General features: G+C 41.3%; 1 protein-coding gene across 3 annotated transcripts; it reads right to left on the reverse strand.

The window, feature by feature from the left end:
* Nucleotides 1-303: 303 nt before the first annotated feature.
* Nucleotides 304-13,331, reverse strand: LOC133921983 (uncharacterized). 3 transcript variants are annotated; one of them, XM_062367117.1, is made up of 18 exons: nucleotides 13,040-13,328; nucleotides 9,330-12,941; nucleotides 9,030-9,234; nucleotides 7,455-7,594; nucleotides 7,238-7,317; nucleotides 6,463-6,594; nucleotides 6,265-6,381; nucleotides 5,984-6,076; nucleotides 5,607-5,684; nucleotides 5,384-5,440; nucleotides 4,507-5,176; nucleotides 4,368-4,423; nucleotides 3,726-3,802; nucleotides 3,567-3,649; nucleotides 3,403-3,482; nucleotides 3,096-3,175; nucleotides 2,468-2,513; nucleotides 304-1,433 (listed from the first exon to the last, which is right to left on the reverse strand). In XM_062367117.1, the coding sequence occupies exons 2-18, from the start codon at nucleotides 12,820-12,822 to the stop codon at nucleotides 621-623; spliced, it is 6,300 nt and encodes a 2,099-aa protein (XP_062223101.1). In that variant the 5' UTR covers nucleotides 12,823-12,941; nucleotides 13,040-13,328; the 3' UTR covers nucleotides 304-620. The 3 variants fall into 3 exon arrangements, with proteins under 3 accessions (XP_062223101.1, XP_062223102.1, XP_062223103.1); XM_062367118.1 differs by having other exon boundaries at nucleotides 9,426-13,328; XM_062367119.1 differs by lacking the exon at nucleotides 2,468-2,513 and having other exon boundaries at nucleotides 1,237-1,433; nucleotides 9,330-13,331.
* Between the last annotated feature and the right edge of the window lie 384 nt (nucleotides 13,332-13,715).

Consider the following 13,715-nt stretch of genomic DNA (forward strand, 5'->3'; position numbering starts at 1 on the left):
CTAAAAATTAAGAGTCCTCCAAGAAATTGGGCAATTCAAAAAATAGACCAAATAAGTAGCTAATTGATCTTTCATGTACAAGGTCCAACAAATAACATACTTTCTACTAAAGCGGATATAGTTTAACAATAAGGGAAACAAAAAATAATATGGACCATAATACAGCCAAGCTAGAACCTTCTCGTCGTGTGCATACAGCATCTCATGGCTCAGAATAAGACCATAGCTGCAATTGCTATCCTGAAAACAAAAACTGCAACAGACAGCAAAACAAGAAAATGGAATGCATAGCACAGAAAGAAGTGTCAATTGAATCTGTTAGCCTTTTGCCTGTAAAAAGATTTGAATCAAATCAATTATTCCTGTTGAGAATACACATTAGGCGGAGAAAACCAATGAGCAATTAATTAGTAACAAGACTGCAAGAGCAATGACCTATTTGCAGCATATGTTCTACACCTACTAAACTGATGGTAACAGTTTCTCTGAAACAAAGTTATAGGCTGACACAATTTCTTTTACACTTCTGATGAGCAGGAACAACCATGTATACCACCACTACTTGAGGTTAAAAATTTAGGATTTGGTCAATCAGGGCCCCTGAATCCTAAATGACCATTCTATTGAGGTTTTGAATGGTGGAATCTTTCAAATCTATGATGATTGCTTGGAAATCTCCTTCCTTGGTTATTGTATGGCCATCTTGTTCTTGGGCCATTCCGCCAAGCCCTATGCACTCTCCCGTCTCTGTCTGCTGTCCTTCCACAATGTCCTGAACTGTTATGTTCCACTGTGGGTGTTCCGTCATGCTGGGACATCTGAGATGAGGGACAAGGACTCCCTCGTGGATAGGGTGGCAATGGTGGAAAAGGACTAAAAGGTACACCAGGTGCAACTTTCCATTTTTGGTGGCACTGACCTCCATCAGCTTCAGGGGTTCCAAAGTGTTGAACAAGGGCAACCGGAATCCCATATGAAATAGTCAAGCTAGGTTGGTACCTCTCCATGCAAAGTCCTGGAGCAACCTCGCAGCCGAAGGAAGCTTGTACAGGCCGACGTTCTGGTTGAGACTCAAACCCAGGAGGCGCTTCGTCATCTGCACTCTCTCTTGAACATCCCATACCAGGAACATTATTATGATAGCTGTTTGTTCCCTGATTCTCCGGCAACTTGTTTCTCATCAAGCCAATCTGAAGATTAAGTTCGCCATGTTCAGAAAAAGCATTTTGCATTTTTAGTTCCACCATCTTATAATGCTCATCTGGTTGATAGTCCCAGCGGCTCTTGCGTTTCCTTCTAGCCGAATTCCAGACCATAGTAGTTCCCCGTATATCCTGTGCAGATGTGGATGCACGTGGATATTCAGTTAGCTCACTCCTTGCTATATTACGGGGGAACCATTGATCACGGAAGTTCCGAGCAATCTGATGAACCTGTCACGTGGAGGAAAGAAACTATTTAGACTTCATATAGTGAGTCATGCCCATTCATGAATTATGGATTCCATGCATGGAGTGAATCACAAGTAAAATTTTTATTGGAAAACCTATAATAAAAAAAAAGTCAATGGGGACAGGCCAAGAGAAAACGACGAATTTAGCCAGCTGAGAAGTAACAAGCAGTTCCCATTATTCCTGAGGGGTCGAAACTGCTAAATCGTAGAGACACAAGAAATTTCATGGAGAGGCAGTGGATGATAATATTATTTCTGGACCTGGAACGGATTTACAAACACTAAAGTAAGTTAGGTTTAAATATGACTGCCCATGCTGCAATTATTAGTTGTACATTTTTCATTTATAGTCAGTCCTAAAAATAATTAATTTGTTAATTTTATTTCGAAAATCTATCCAAACTTTGCCTGTCTTTCCATGCATTAGTCTAAAAATTAACCATGCATTTCAAACTTACCAAAAAAAGCAATATATTTCTCCATGTATCCAAAATGAAAGTGAAGACAAAAACTATGCAATTTACAACTTAACAAAGAAGCAACATCACACTATGTATTCACGATGGAAGTTCAGACAATCAACAGCATGCACTCATGTTGCCTCAACTATGCCATTATTCTTCAATGGCATTTCCTGATTAAGTGGGTGTTTAGTTTCCAGGTGCAATCTAACTTTGTTGACTAACCTTAGTTGTGCTTGCTCCACACTTCCTTAGGTAGCATTTGGTTCCTTGCAACAATATTTGGTAGCCACACTTTCTTACATGTGTGACCCACACATCATAGACTCAGTTTTTTACTAGCTATACCACAAGTATGGCAGCCATTTCGGTAGGCAAAAGTGTGCCAGGCACATCTGTCTTCCATTTGTGAGCTTACATCATAAGTTTATATTCTTTTCATGCATTAGCTAATGGATCAGATTTGCATTTGAAATACAACAAAGATGCAACATACAAACATATATCCACAACAAAAGCCCAAAGAATGCCTTAACATTGGTATGTCCGTTACCTGACTGTCACTATGTCTTGTCAAGCTCAACATTGAGTCTCTGAAGCTGCAATACAAGATCCAGATAAAGTTGCAGTAGATTAAATTTTGTGTAGCTAAAGCTTCAAAAAGAGCAACAGTATGAGCTATTTACTAGAGCACTGTAAAAATTTCCCTAAGCAAATTGGCCAAGGCTTAATTTAGTAAGCAGTATATAGTTACAAACTAACAGATATGTCTTAGTTGTTAACTCAAGGTTAGCACACCAAAGCGGCTTCACTTGCATGTTGTTCCTGATGACAGTCTTATACTCTTATAGAACAGGTCTTAAAACATGACTTAGATACAAGCAATCACAAGGCTATAAATAACAGTGTAAATTGTCTCCCTATTACATAAGCATAGACCATACAAAAAGATTTTAAGAAACAACAAAAATAACAAACAAGAAGTTAATTTATCCTCTAAAAAAGAAAATAATTATATTTCATTTCTTTGGGAAAACCCTATCTTGGCTTGGGTCAAAACGGCATTACACAGATGGAACACAAAAAAGGGTATGATGGGGCCTAGGGAAGAGACTGAATATGAAATTTCTTCAAGCAGTATCGAATAAAACTGGAATAAATAACAAGTTTGAATAATCTACCTTTCAACTCCAGCACATCGAGGACCTCCGTTTATATGTTCAGATGTCAAAATTTGTTTCAGAGCAAGAAACTCCAATACCTGAAGGAAGATGCCAATATTATGATAGAAATCAGATTCTCATTATTTTCATACAGAAAGTAGCACCAGGTTCTGGTGACATAACACTGATTACAGTTTAATGTGAATATAATAAATATGTCAACTGGACACCATACAAACATGTGAATATAGCAACTGATGACATGAATATAATAATTGGATACCATACAACAGTATGAGGATTGTGTAGTGAATGAAGTGCGGACCTTCAGAAGCTTCCGTATAATCGGTGTCCGAAAGAAGTTGCTTCTATTCTGCTTCAATATATTATGAAGCATTTGCAATCCTGCCATAAAAAGAATAATTAGTTTCTTAATCAGTAACTATTGAACTTTAACACAGGAAGTTGGAGGAATGCGAGGAAATATACCATTCTTGTTGATGATATCCAACAGAACGGCACGTGATTTTGTTTTTAAAAGTGCGTCAAGAATTAACGAAAGATCCCTCACACTGAAAGAGATGAAATAATAGCACATTTAGAATGGATAGAGGAAAATTTGCTTCACATGTCATCTGGTAATCAAACCTTTTGGATGTGCCCCCAGCATTGTCACCTTCCGCGGCAGTTACGAGGAGAAGCTTCAAGTATCCATTCGTCGCATCCTGTTCGAAAAAATGCTTTTAGTTAGAACATATAAGCAAGTATAGAATGATAACAAATGTTTGCAATACTAGGTCATCAAGATGCAACAAGCAAAATTCATATTAGTGCAAGGCGTGCAACATGCGCAAATAGCAGAGACCCAAGTTCAAGGTATGCATGTATAGGCAACTTTCATGCCATTGAAGCAATCAAAAAGCATTTCAAACCTTAAGAGGCCTAATTTTGCTAGAATTTCAATCGTCCATAAGTTCTTTCATAAACTATGTTACTGACCTTATGTACTCTAGCAATGTGAGCAGCACTAATATAAGTTATTCATGCATTATGTTCTTGAGCAATGTGAGCACCACACACCACTAATCAAAGTTCTCCACATTTCCTATAGCCATGTGCCTTCCAAACTTTCATAGCATATTCCCATATCTAATTGTGTTGTTTTTTTTCTGGCATAAGGCAATTGTATCATAAATAGAAGCACCCCATAAAAATTTCACAGAAATATGTTGTGTGCAAACCTAGAATTCTAGATTATGTACAATTAAGGGGATAGTGATGGTTTCATACTTTTCGCTTGCTGATACCTCCGTCTCCATCCAGAAGGTTGTTCAGTCTCCCTTCAACTACACATATCAAAGAGAGATCATTAATACTATCAGAATTAGCTTAGGTGGCAAGAGGAAACCATTGGCCAGAACAGTATTACCTCCCAAAATGTGCTCATTGTCAATTGGAGATGATGATGATAGCTTTACATTTCTATGTTGTTTTAGGTTGTTTCTCTTATTAGCATTGAAATCAGGTACCAGGTTGCTCCCGAAATCAGAACTAGGTGCCGATCCATTTATTACATTTGGAGCCTTTGATCCTTCCAATGTGTTTGGAGTCTTTTGCAAACAATCTGATGACTGAGTGCCATGTACTCGAAAATGCTGCAAAGAACTTTCAATTGATTGTGAGACATGCACAGGCGTGCGGATGGCATCTTCATCTTCCTGTGGGCTCCATGCTTCCAAGGAATTTCCGGACTCACTAGTGTCAAATAAAGTTCCTCCAGTTTGCAGAAGTGATTGTAACTCTGCATTTGCAGCTGGACAATCATGGACATCTTTCCCTTGAATAGTAAAGACAGGTTCCGCAATATCTGGATGGCTGCCATGAGAACCAAACACATCTGCACCCATCAATCCCTCGGAATCTTTGTCAACAACCATTTGTTCAAAATGCCCTGCTTCTGCATCATCTTGGGTGATGGTATCAACAACTGATATGTCTCCACCAATGTAACCCCGGCATTTGGCAGTACCACAGAAGCATTTTTGAGGAGCAGCACCAGATACACGAACATAGTTGTAATCAAATGTCAATTCTTCACCCTATTAGAAAATACAAATCCATTACATGATGACAATGACCAAGCATCATATTGCATGAATAATATAATACACTGAGACCACTAACTGACGCAACTTAAATTATAAATAAAGTGAACTCTCACTCACTCTGCATCTTCTACAAGAAGCACTAGGTCATATGGGGACACAAGGTCCAGTTTGCGATGTAATGATCTTTTTTAGCCTTACCTTCTTGATGTTCCTCATGGCGAATATTCCAATGCAGACTTCTCCGTTGACCATCCACTATTTCCAAAAAACAGGAACACAATTTAACAAACTCAAAGTGGAAATGCAATTCTAGATCACTATATCAAGCACCATATATATTCTGATTTTGATCAGGAAGTTTCAGCTAATAAGGGCAAGAAACATAGGCAATAATAAACATATATCAATGAGACAGAAGTACTTTCTCTGTACGACAGTTAGGGCTGCAGCTATGATTGATGAATCGGCCCAAGTTTCCCTTAGTGTAAGCATCTATTACCTGAAAGAATTCAATTCAAGAAATCAAAAGAAAGATCAATGGAATTCATTCAAGTGTCAACACCACGATGAATGACTTAAGTGGGTGGCACACAACTTCAATATCATTTATTAGAGGTAGAGAGAAGGGAATAAAGGGAGGTAATCTGATAGTTCCTCATCAAAGACATATTTTAGACCACAGAACAGAAGGACTTACAGTACAAAATAAAGGGCGAAAATTCTAATGCGGCAGGAAATAAAATAGTAAATCTGACAAAATATGGACAAAGCATAACTACAGGAAACCAAAAGCTATACCTCGCCACCATTTAGTGCCATGAAGTAGAAATGTTTCTGGCCTTTAGAAGCGTAGTATCTTTGGCGGGATTCGTAAGACGTTATGTCAAGGACCTGAGAGAACATTGCAGTACAAAGTCAAAAAACTCATTAGACATAAATAAATAAGCATAAAACTAACATAAACAGATTTTAGAGGCAGGTTATTTACACATGGCACAAAAACAAGGAAAAAATAAAGGCAGAAAATGGAACCAACAAGGAAATGGAAAGAGGGAGGGGGGACTAATCCAAACTGGTACCTCTCCAACATATTCAATAAGGAACCTTCCTTCAGATACGTCTTCCTTCAACTGCAGTCCATAGCCTTTCTTGCCAGATTGAAACCATCTCAGTTTTGCATAGTTGCGCCGCTGAAACTGTTTCACATATTTTAGACAGTCAAAACCAATGTACCATGGAAAACATTCACTAACACAAGGATAACCAAGAAAGCCAACCTGCTGATTGGAACATTGCTCTCCGCATGGACATGTACGCTTCACGCATTCAATGTTGAGCATCCTGTTCAAGCAGCCATCTCTGCAACCCATTCGGCCATCTTGAGGAGGCTTGCAGTTGCACACCATGCTCTGGTTGTATTTAATAAAAAACATAACAAATTTAGGGTATTCTTCGAAATTTCAGCTATATTCACGTCGCGAGTACAACAAAGAACCAATATATTTTGTAAAAATGGTTCAAGATAGTTTAATGTAAAATGAGCTACAAGAATAATAATAGTATGAGATAAACAGTATCGATTCAGAGTGGGAATGAAGCAGAAATAAAAAATGACTCACCCAAATGAATAGGGAAAATAAAACTATAAACGATTAGGATAGTGGCTATGGTAACAAAAAAGATGTACTTTTTATGCACGTCACCAACAGTTTTCACCTTCCACTATTCATATTACAAGTGGAATTGAGAAATAGAAATATGTAGTCATGGAGGACGATTGAAGGTATTCTTGCAACTAAAAAGTTTGTGCGACACATCCCTGCTTCAGAGTGACTACAGTACAAATGTTGGTGTTTTATGCACTTTGTGGGCAACTTATTCCTATTTATCCAGCAAATAGAAATATGTACGAGAATCTATAGGGACTTCATGAACTAACTATCGACACAAATAAACAAGTTCTATGATTAAAGAGAACTAAACGTATTACGTACAGATAGCAGAAAGAGATGTCAATTCGGGGAGGGAAGAAAAGGGGTGAACAACACCAACCTCATCAATGGATTGAGTTCTGCGGTTGCGATGCAGAAACAAGTTCGACCTAACATGCGTCCATGATGGTGCTCTGAAAGCTACACAACAGCAAGATGCAAAAGGGTGAAATAAAATCAGATATGATAAGATACAACATAAGAGGGAGATCTTTTTTTACATCACAATGACCAGAAAGTGTACTGTAGAAAAGAAAAGGCACGCAGAGGTTCAAAACCTTTCGAGTTAGATCCATCATTGTCTGCTTCATCAGCTGAAGCATCTGAAAGTTCAAGTTCTGCATTGATCTCGGCGTTTGTCTTCTCTTGTCGAATAGAACAGTCAGCAAACGCCTTGTCTCCGTTGTCCTTGCAAGTCCTTCATAGTTAAAACAAGAAAGGATGAATCAGTAGTATAAAGCATTCAACAGATGAACACGAATTAAAGTTAAGTGTACAAACACATTACAATAAAATGACAACTGAATGGAATAAATGATTCAAAATAAAAGAAAGTTGTCGAAGATCTAAAATATAGATTTGAAGAGTGGTGGTGCCACATATTAGGTTGTGAGGTCTCCAATCCCTCGAAATACAAATTATATAGAAATACAAATAATATAGAGGAATAGAACCCAAAGATATTTGTAGCTATATATTTAGTGGTAGTTCTTCTTGCTGTAAGAGCTGAGTGCAAATCTAGAGTGGAATTAAGCAAGCTGTGGCCTGATATCTCAAATGAAAGTCTGAATATTAAAGATGTGGAGTATAAGGAGCTAACTGAGAAAGGTCCATGGCACTGAAGATGTAATGTATTTTGAGGGAGGCATGGTGCAGAGCTTCTACTTCACCACCAACAAGGAAGTCCTCTCGGTGGCACTCATCGGTCATGTCCAGATCGTGCACTTGGTCCACACGGTGCACGGGCAAGCAGACGACGAGCTCCCTACCCTTCCGTGCTCCGTCTACACAAGCTGGTCGTGAAGGAGGTTGCTAATGGTGTGCAGTTGCTACACTTAATCTGGAAGTGACGTCCTGTGCCAAACCTTGCTCTTAAGGGTGTTCCAATGGCAAATTAAAGAATCATCACAGGTGGAGCTTAATGGCTTGGATGGTCAAGTGCTCTTCCTTGCACGAGGCTGTTCTAGGGCTTGAGAGGTGCCTCAGACAGTGGGATCAAAGAGGGGAGCATTTATTTCTAAGATGACATTGCATTGATGAATCATTGGCAATGGAGAATAACTGCCAACACAATTGCATCGGCATGGGTATGTATCCAATGCATGAAGCAACCTAGTTTAATTGCACCCACTGTGCACCCTAACCTGTGCTCCCCTCTTTATGGCACACAAAATTATGTGGCATGCATAAAACAGGTACAAAGTGTAGAATCCACATGGGATATTTAAATTAAATATTCGAAAATAAGGAGTGTAAAACTCACATGGAACAATAATATGAACATAGGCATATTTAACATGTAAGAAGTATATTCTTCCTGTGGGTAACTAACTTAGGCATTCCTCTAGAAATCGCATTCGGATGGTATCAGCATGTCCACAATAAAATCGATAAGAAAAAATGTAGTGATCTATGTGATGAGTAATTCTCCTTATTCAGTTCTATCTATTTTGAGTAAATAATTCTAGTTTGGCATCCCACAAACAAAAAAGGTATAAATGAGAAAAGGAATTTCCACAATAGATCGTACAGACATACTGCAAAGTAGAGCAGTGCAGTGTACGTCAATTAGACTAGCAGGCTGGTGCAACCGTGCAAAATGATAACTGAGATAACAGGAAAGAAAACTATACCATCTGCAATTTGTTTCTCCAATGACATCTGCCAGTTCAGCAGGTATGCAGCGCCATTTTTGGCAATCATCGCAACACACCCATGCAGCACGTGGTGGTGGGGGTACAGATGCCTCATCCAATTTGCAAGTAACATTTCCAGATAAATCAGTAGATATGGTGCCAGAGTTCTTGAATGCAAGTTCAGTGGCAGGACTGAGATTACCTATGGAAACGAGAGTGTTAATACCTACTGAACCTACTTGATATATGATAACGAAAAATGCACAAATGATAAAATTCAAAGAAAAGCATACATACTTTGTTCATTCATATGAGACGGCACCGGTTCAGTAGAAGGCAAATTAAACAATCCACAATAAAAGGGGGTGCCATCTGCTATATTTTTCTTCTTACCTTTTCCGTTTGTATGTGGATCCCGCACCTTACCCTTCTTTCCTGCATTAGCATCCTTTTTCTTGTGCCATGGCGATTTCATAGTGTGAAAGGCACTCCCTTTGTCACTATCAGTTACAGAATGACTCTGCATATTACTATGTTCAAGCAAACCAAGATCCTGTGAGGCTGGAGTTTGGACCTCAAAACAAGAACCTAGCTCTGGATGCCCAGTACGAAGCAGTAAGTCAGATGGATCAAGTGAAACTGAATCATCATTAGAGAAGGCCCTGAGTTTTGAAGCTTCACATGAAGAAATTTGGGTAGAACTTTCGGTCTTCAAGTTTTTTCCTTTAGTTCCATCTTTCTTTTTGCAACCCGGCTTTCCGACAATACTATTTTTCCTCACTGCATTGGACTTCTGTAAAGTTTGCACTTTTCCTTGACTAACATCATTGTCTATCATGGTATGGGATGGACCAGTCTCTTCCCTTCTTGTGTTCTCACTCCCCCCAGCAGTTTTAGCCTGATGCTCCAAGTGCATCAACGATGGAGCTTGATCTTTTCCAGAGTCGGAAGTAGATAAAACAGATGGATGATGACCACCTCCGTTCAATGCACCAGCATCAGATGAGTTTTCGCGTAGTATAACATCATGGCTCGCAGAAGCATTACTTTCACAAGTAACAGAAGCTACCTCCAAAACAGAATCCGGCGAAAATCCAACATGTATCATGACAGTACCATTGGCATTGTTCAAAGAAGGTTCAGAAGTTGAAAGCTTAGCATACTCTTCACCGATGTATTTAGGGCATGTTTCCTGAGTAGAACTCATCAAGTCCCTTTTCAACTGCTGTGCATTAGCACCGTCAGTACACTCCAATGTATGAGAAGCCAATTTTGGAATGTCTTCTCCGCAACCTTCCGAGGAAGCATCAGTATCAGCAATAGCTGAAAAGGCAGGCTGCCCATTCAATTCATCAGTTAAATGCCCTATATCAGAGAAGATAAAGCATTTACTTTTTGAAGATCTTGAACTTAGACTCTTCCTAATGCTTCGCTGATTTTTCTGATCAGATCTTTTATTTGATCTTCCTTCTTCCAGGTAAGTTGGATGAGAATTAGAGGTCAAAGGCCCATAACTCTGACAGAAACCATCCAGTAGCTTTTGCAGACTGCCCCAAGCAGAAGATTTCTGTGGCCTGTTCATGCCACTTCTTCCCTTAGTGATTTTGTTTGGGAACATATTTATGGTGCTTTGATGTAATGAGCTCGCAATATTAACCTTTTTAGGTTTGCGTGTGCCACTGCTTGCTTTGTTTATTTGATCAGGCTTCTCAGAATTAAGATTTCTGGATGAGGCAGCTCTTTTTGGATTTCTACGCTTGAATACAATCAATGGTGCCAGCTTTTGGCTTTGTGATTCTCCATCATTAGCATTGCTGACAAAATCAACTGAACAGGGTTTGTCTTCAGCAGAATTACAAGCATTGAACTCTTGTGCCAAATGGTCCAAAGGGCCAGATCTGCCAAGAGCAGAATCTTGATAATCAAGGCATAGTGCAGTTGATTCCCTGCCGCTGCAACAAGGTTCATCGCCGCAGGATTGGGTATACAAAGAACAACGCGTGTCTCTCTCTGCAGATAATTCAGAGGTCAGATATTTTTGAGAGATCTGTTGCACCTCTTTTTGAGCACAAGGGCCACAAGATTTTAAACTTCCCATGTTTGCTTCTTCACAAACAGATAAGTTCAACCTATTGGACACGTCCATGCTGGAATACTGATTCTCATCTCCATAAGCCTCCATCCGAAGGTCATTCTCACACAAGACCATATCTCCTCCCAGTGAATCACAAGCCAATTTCTCCACACATGTACTATTTTCAGATATCTCACCAACCCGACCAGCCTTCCCATCTAAAGGAACAACAATGGAGTTTCCATAAATAGAAGGAACAGAAGCCTCATTCAGTGGCCGGGAGACTGCTGCATAAATATTTGGCAAAAAACCATCCTTTTCCAGCTCATGATTAGCACCCGTTGTCAACGTCAGGCCCTCGGCACCACATCGCAGTTTCTCTGTGTGACGGTTCCCCGAATTTGACAACCCCCCATTGTCATAAGTTGCTTCCATCCAACCTGTCTGTAAGTCCTCTTCACTTGTGTCCACCTCATTTCTGGAGTTGCTTCCAGGAGCTTGTTTCCAACATCCATTCTCACAAGAAAGTGTATCTCCTTGTGAGCCAAAAGTCACATTCTCCATGCTTGCTTTATGTTCAGAAATTTCACCAGTCCAACCAGCCATGCCATCTAAAGAAACAGAAATGTTACTCCCAGAGTTTGAAGGAACTGAATCTTCATGCAAGGTCCGAGAGTCCTCTGCTCCAATTTTCGGTAACAAACCATCTTTTTGGGGAACATGGTTAGCATCTTTCTTCAAACATGTGACATCCATGCCAGATGTGAACCACTCGATATCAAGTTTTACCAAATCTAGGCTTGTCTTTACATCCGCACCACCACTCAAAACACCTCTGTCACCCATTAAACTATTCTGCTGACATGGACTCCCCTCTGTCGCTATGTCCTCCATGTCATACATGTGTCCAGCATCAATGGACTGAGATCCTTCACCAACAGGGGCACATAAACCTTTAGTCCACACCCCGCCATCGTCCACATGACACGGCACTGAATCACCGGGTATTTGATCACACCCAACTGTCTTTCCATCTAAAAAAACATCAATTCTCCCAGAAACGTAAGGAACTGAATCTTCATGCAAATAATCCTGTTGCAGCTCATTATTAGCATCCGTCACAGATCTCATGCCATCAACTCCACATGGCTGTTGCTCGCTGCCATGCTTCATCGAATCTGACAAGCCCCCATTATCACAAGCCAATTGTAAATCTTCAATACTTGTCTTTACCTCCGCCAAGCCACTGCAATCACCTCCGTTACCCGCACCCTCCCGCTTACATTGCCTCCCCTCTGTCACTTTGTCCAGCATGTCATACACGTATCCGACATCCTCAGAACAGACTGCTCTGCCACAAGGAACACATATCGTCTTATCCAACAATCTGCCATTGGCGACATGACACAACCGCAAACTGCCAGGTTCAGCGGGTTCCTGTGGCGCGAACGCCAAACTACTTCCCTCCTCTTCCTCCACGTCCATGGGCCTCTCCTCTGAACTACAACCCTTCTCCTCGCCCATCTGACACCTTCTTCCTTCAAGCGAGGCAGAAGCAGACGCAACAGGATCCACCAATCCAACAACAAGGTCGCCCCCTTTGTCTTCCTCTTCCTTTGTGGACAATCCTCTCCCCTGAGCACCGCGCACCAACAGACGCGGGACGGCGACATGATGATCCTCCCATCCGCGCGCGCCCGCGCCAGGGTCCTCCATTGCGGCGGGCGGTCAGCAGGGAGCCGTACGGATCGAGACCATCCAATGCACGGCCCCCCTTCCGACCAACTCCGCCGCTGCTGATCACGCCGCGGCCCGCCAAACCCTAAATTCCCAGCCTCCCGGAGGCAAGAACACCAACACAAAACCAATCAGAATTCCATGCTCAAACAGCGCCGCCCCACCCGTCCCAACACGGAACCATAGGGACACGAACCTCGGGGACGCGCGGGGCGGCGAATGCCTGCGTGCCGGCGCCCGTCGGTGCCCGCGCCGCCTGCTCCCGTCGACCTCCGGCGAGCGGTGGGACGCGGGAGGACGCGCCGCGGTCAGAGGCGCGGTAGCCGGCGGTCGTCGCCGCGTTGGGACGGGGGCGGCGGAGGCGGATAGAGGGGTGGGAAAGGGGAAGGAGGCGTATGATATTGAAGAGAGAGAGAGAGAGAGGGAGGGAAAAATAAATAAAAGGAATAGAAAAGGTCTCGTCTGTGTTTGTTCGGTTCTCGAGTTCCTGACGGGCGCAACTCTGTTTGCAAGGTAGGGAGGAAGAGATGCCGATAGTGTGGAAATCCGTGTGGATCCATGGATTTTTGTGTAACAGAAAGGCAGGAGCGTGTGTCTGAAAAAAAAATAGAAGAAAAATATATCTGTGCGATTTAATAAATAGGGTGGTTTTGTACCTGTGTAACAATGTATTTTTAGAAATAAAGTCATCCGAAGAAAACCGCAGGAAAGTGCATGCGGCGTGGCGCGTGAACAGCATGTAGAAGGTGGGACGACACGAGCCGTGAATTTAAATACCTTTCCCATTTGTTTGTATAGAATTTACATTTTGGAAAGCCAAGATGGGCGTAATATTGAATTTGGAAGGAAGCATCTGTCATCGTGAGGTAGTT

Source organism: Phragmites australis, chromosome 6 (genome assembly GCF_958298935.1).
Source record: "Phragmites australis chromosome 6, lpPhrAust1.1, whole genome shotgun sequence".
NCBI classification, from domain to species: Eukaryota; Viridiplantae; Streptophyta; class Magnoliopsida; order Poales; family Poaceae; genus Phragmites; species Phragmites australis.

What these genes read in the sequence shown, in the direction of transcription:
- LOC133921983 (XM_062367117.1), bottom strand. Translation starts at nt 12,822, where the DNA reads ATGGAGGACCCTGGCGCGGGCGCGCGCGGATGGGAGGATCATCATGTC. An exon ending in GAACTCAATCCATTGATGAG is followed by an intron (nt 6,595 to 7,237) that starts GTTGGTGTTGTT and finishes AAATACAACCAG; the next exon opens with AGCATGGTGTGCAACTGCAA. An exon ending in AGCAATGTTCCAATCAGCAG is followed by an intron (nt 6,382 to 6,462) that starts GTTGGCTTTCTT and finishes TATGTGAAACAG; the next exon opens with TTTCAGCGGCGCAACTATGC.